Below are 2,777 nucleotides of genomic sequence, written 5' to 3'. Positions count from 1 at the left end.
AGATGTTTTGGATGGCGCGCCTTGCCACCTGCATCAGGTCAAAGTTGCATGATTAGAGAGAGGGATGCTTACATGTGCTAACAGTGGCTGTTTCCTTAAAGAGGCCTTCAGGACACCAGAGAGACATGAGTTTATTTTGAGGGAGTAAGGGAACACACAGAGGAGACCTTGAGGACTGAGGGTCCACTCAAGATCCAGCCCGTCTCCGCCTCCACTGCTGATGTCTCTTCTAAGCCCTGAGCCAGCCCAGCTGCGGCTCTGTGAGGGTTAAATGAAGAAAAACAGCGCCTCTTCCTTGTCCTTGTCCATCAGCGTGTGCTCAGACTCCTCCCTCGGTTTGAGAGCCGGGGGTCGGGAGCGGCACACCAGTTTCCTGCCTCTCTGCAGAGGAAGTGACTCGGTGAGCCTATGCTTTTCGTCCTCATGGCACCAGCGGTGCGGGCAGAGGGGGCGATGCTGCACCCCCTGCCCCTGAGCCTGGGGGAGGCCCAGCATGCTCCAGTCAGCGCCTGGTCACTGTGGGCAGCCTGGTAGGCTGAGCCTGGAGTTACTCTGGAGTGTGACCCTGCCCCGCATTTATCATGCCTGGTCTATGGGAATGGAGGAGGACCTGGAAACATGAACTGGGAAATGCTGGCCTAAACAGAGGGAACTCATTTCCTCTGCTGTGGGGTTATGGAGGAGACCCTGCAGTATTTGCCCTTCCCCAAGTGGGAGTCCTGGAATGTTCAGCAGAAAGCCCACCACCTCATCTGTTGTGGGGCCGGGCTCAGCTCCGGGCCTGCTTGAGGGACTATGCTTCCTGTTGCCAGGGCCAGAAGGCAAGTACCCAGTCCAGCCCATTTGCCATGGGGTGTAGAGGCCTTGGGATAGGAGGAAGGGGGCCCCAGTGACATATGAGTTTAGTTTGGGTATGGTTGGAGTGTAGGTGGGGTGGGGGAACTTGAGGGACTGAGCGTTTGGGCTAGCTCTCTGAGCTGACTGCCTGTACCTGGTAGGGGAGGGTAGGAAGCTGGGTCAGTCTGGCGAGGAGTGTGTGTGCAGGAGAGAGAATCCGACATGGGCCTCGGGCTGGCAGCCAGGGGAAGGCATCTTGGGAGTGGAGGGCAGCCCTGGGGGGAGGTGGGGGCAGCAGGAGACCCTGTTCTACCCTGGCCTTGCTCTACAGGCAGCCTGTCTCTCTGCAGAGCCTCGGTGATACTGCCTGCAAAGGAGGTATCAGAAGTTCAGGCTGCAGGACCTCAGCTCCTCAGCTGTGCTGTATTGAGACCCCTTCCTAGCAGTGATCTCCAGGGCGACCCTGCTTACCTTCTTCTTGACCTGGGCCTGGGCACGGGCCCGGGCCCGCTGCAGACGCTCTTCCTGCACTAGCTTTTGCATCATGACCTTCTCTTCCCGAAGTCTGGGTGGCAAGAGATGGCATTATGTCTGGAAGAGCCTGGGAGGCCAGGCTGCCATATTCTGTTTCTAGCTTCTTCCCACTCAGTCTTCCAAGTCAGGCCAGGGCCTCCTTCTTGAGAAAAGTCCCAACTCCTCTCCAGGTTGGGACCCTCCCACCTCTCCACAGCCAGAGCACCATTGCTTCTGGCCAGGTGGTTTGGGCCCAGAGAATGACAGATGGAGCCTTGGCCCTGGCTTCCTGTGGGTGGTGATCTAGGGTTCATCATAGCACACCCGTAAGAGGCTCATGACCTTGGTCCATGTCCCTGACCTCTGTGTCTGTCATCATTCCCTGTGAGAGCCCAGCACCCAGCTGGGATAGTAGTCCTGTGTCCTTCCTATTTGTACCTCCTGTCATCAAACCTTTGCCCAGTGCCTGCTCCAACTAGGGTGTTGGGGCCTAAAGGAGAGACCCCTCTGCTTGTGGGAGAGACAGATGGACAGCTGCAGGTGGCCATATCTTAGGGCCCTGTACAGATAAGTGAATGAACCAGCTGGCCCAGAGGCTGGAGAGCCATGGTCCTCATCTCACCTGGGTCCCATTGGGCCTATGGGGAGCTCCCTGGACCTCCCCATGCCAGCTTCCATCTGGGGGTGTGACTGAGCTGGTGCCTGCCTGCCCCACTCCTCAACTCTGAGCTGGAGTCCCCAGAGGCTCCCTGAGCCTCAGCACCCCAACCACCACTCCCCTGCAAACACTGCTCAGCTGTGCCCAGCTCTGGCAGCTGCCCTGGAACTCAGCCTCTGCCCCACCTGTGCAGCTGGAGAGGGGAGATCTAACCAAATCCTATGTTTGTCCTCTTGCTCAAAGTCTTTCATCGATTACCCTTGTCCGCAGGATCCAGGCCTCGCTTAGCTCCAGCTCTTCTAGACCGTGTGCCTCCCTCATGAGCCTCCAGACTCCATATCACCAATCACCATCACCTCCAGGGAGCCTTCTCTACCCACCCCGCAACTGAGTGTGCTGGCCTCACCCCCAAGACCCTGGCTTCCACATCTCAGCATGGAGTGCTGGGGGCCTGTCTGCCCTGCTTCAGGAGCTCTTTGAAGGTTCGGGAGGGGGGCTGTGTCAGACCAGAGCTGAAGCTGGGTGAGGAGAGTGGGGTGGGCCTGGTGTTCACCTCATCCGCCTCTCCTTCTCCTTGGCTGCCCTGGCCTGGTCGACCTTGGCCTGGGGCACATGTTCCAGGTTCTCGATCAGCTCGTCCAGCTGGTGTTCAATGATGGTGAGCATCTGCACAGTGCCCAGGTTGGCGTCCTGCTGGGCACCCACACAGTGCCGGTACACATCCAGCACCTTGTGGTTCAGGCTGTCCAGCAGCTTGTCCTGCGAGGAG

General features: G+C 58.5%; 1 protein-coding gene across 1 annotated transcript in view; it reads right to left on the bottom strand.

The window, feature by feature from the left end:
- Positions 1 to 113: 113 nt before the first annotated feature.
- The window catches only part of CCDC37 (coiled-coil domain containing 37), a 49,086-nt gene continuing 46,422 nt past the window's right edge, over positions 114 to 2,777 (bottom strand). Inside the window, exons 17-18 of the mRNA XM_008592036.1 lie at positions 1,309 to 1,402; positions 114 to 381 (exon numbers count right to left, since the gene is read on the bottom strand). Coding sequence (XP_008590258.1) covers positions 268 to 381; positions 1,309 to 1,402 — 208 coding nt within the window. The 3' untranslated portion in view covers positions 114 to 267. The remainder of the gene's footprint in view (positions 382 to 1,308; positions 1,403 to 2,777) is intronic.

Source organism: Galeopterus variegatus, unplaced genomic scaffold, assembly GCF_000696425.1.
Source record: "Galeopterus variegatus unplaced genomic scaffold, G_variegatus-3.0.2 Scaffold7523, whole genome shotgun sequence".
Taxonomy (NCBI): domain Eukaryota; kingdom Metazoa; phylum Chordata; class Mammalia; order Dermoptera; family Cynocephalidae; genus Galeopterus; species Galeopterus variegatus.
Note: the sequence above shows the minus strand (reverse complement) of the source record. Positions and strands in the feature narration are given on the sequence as shown.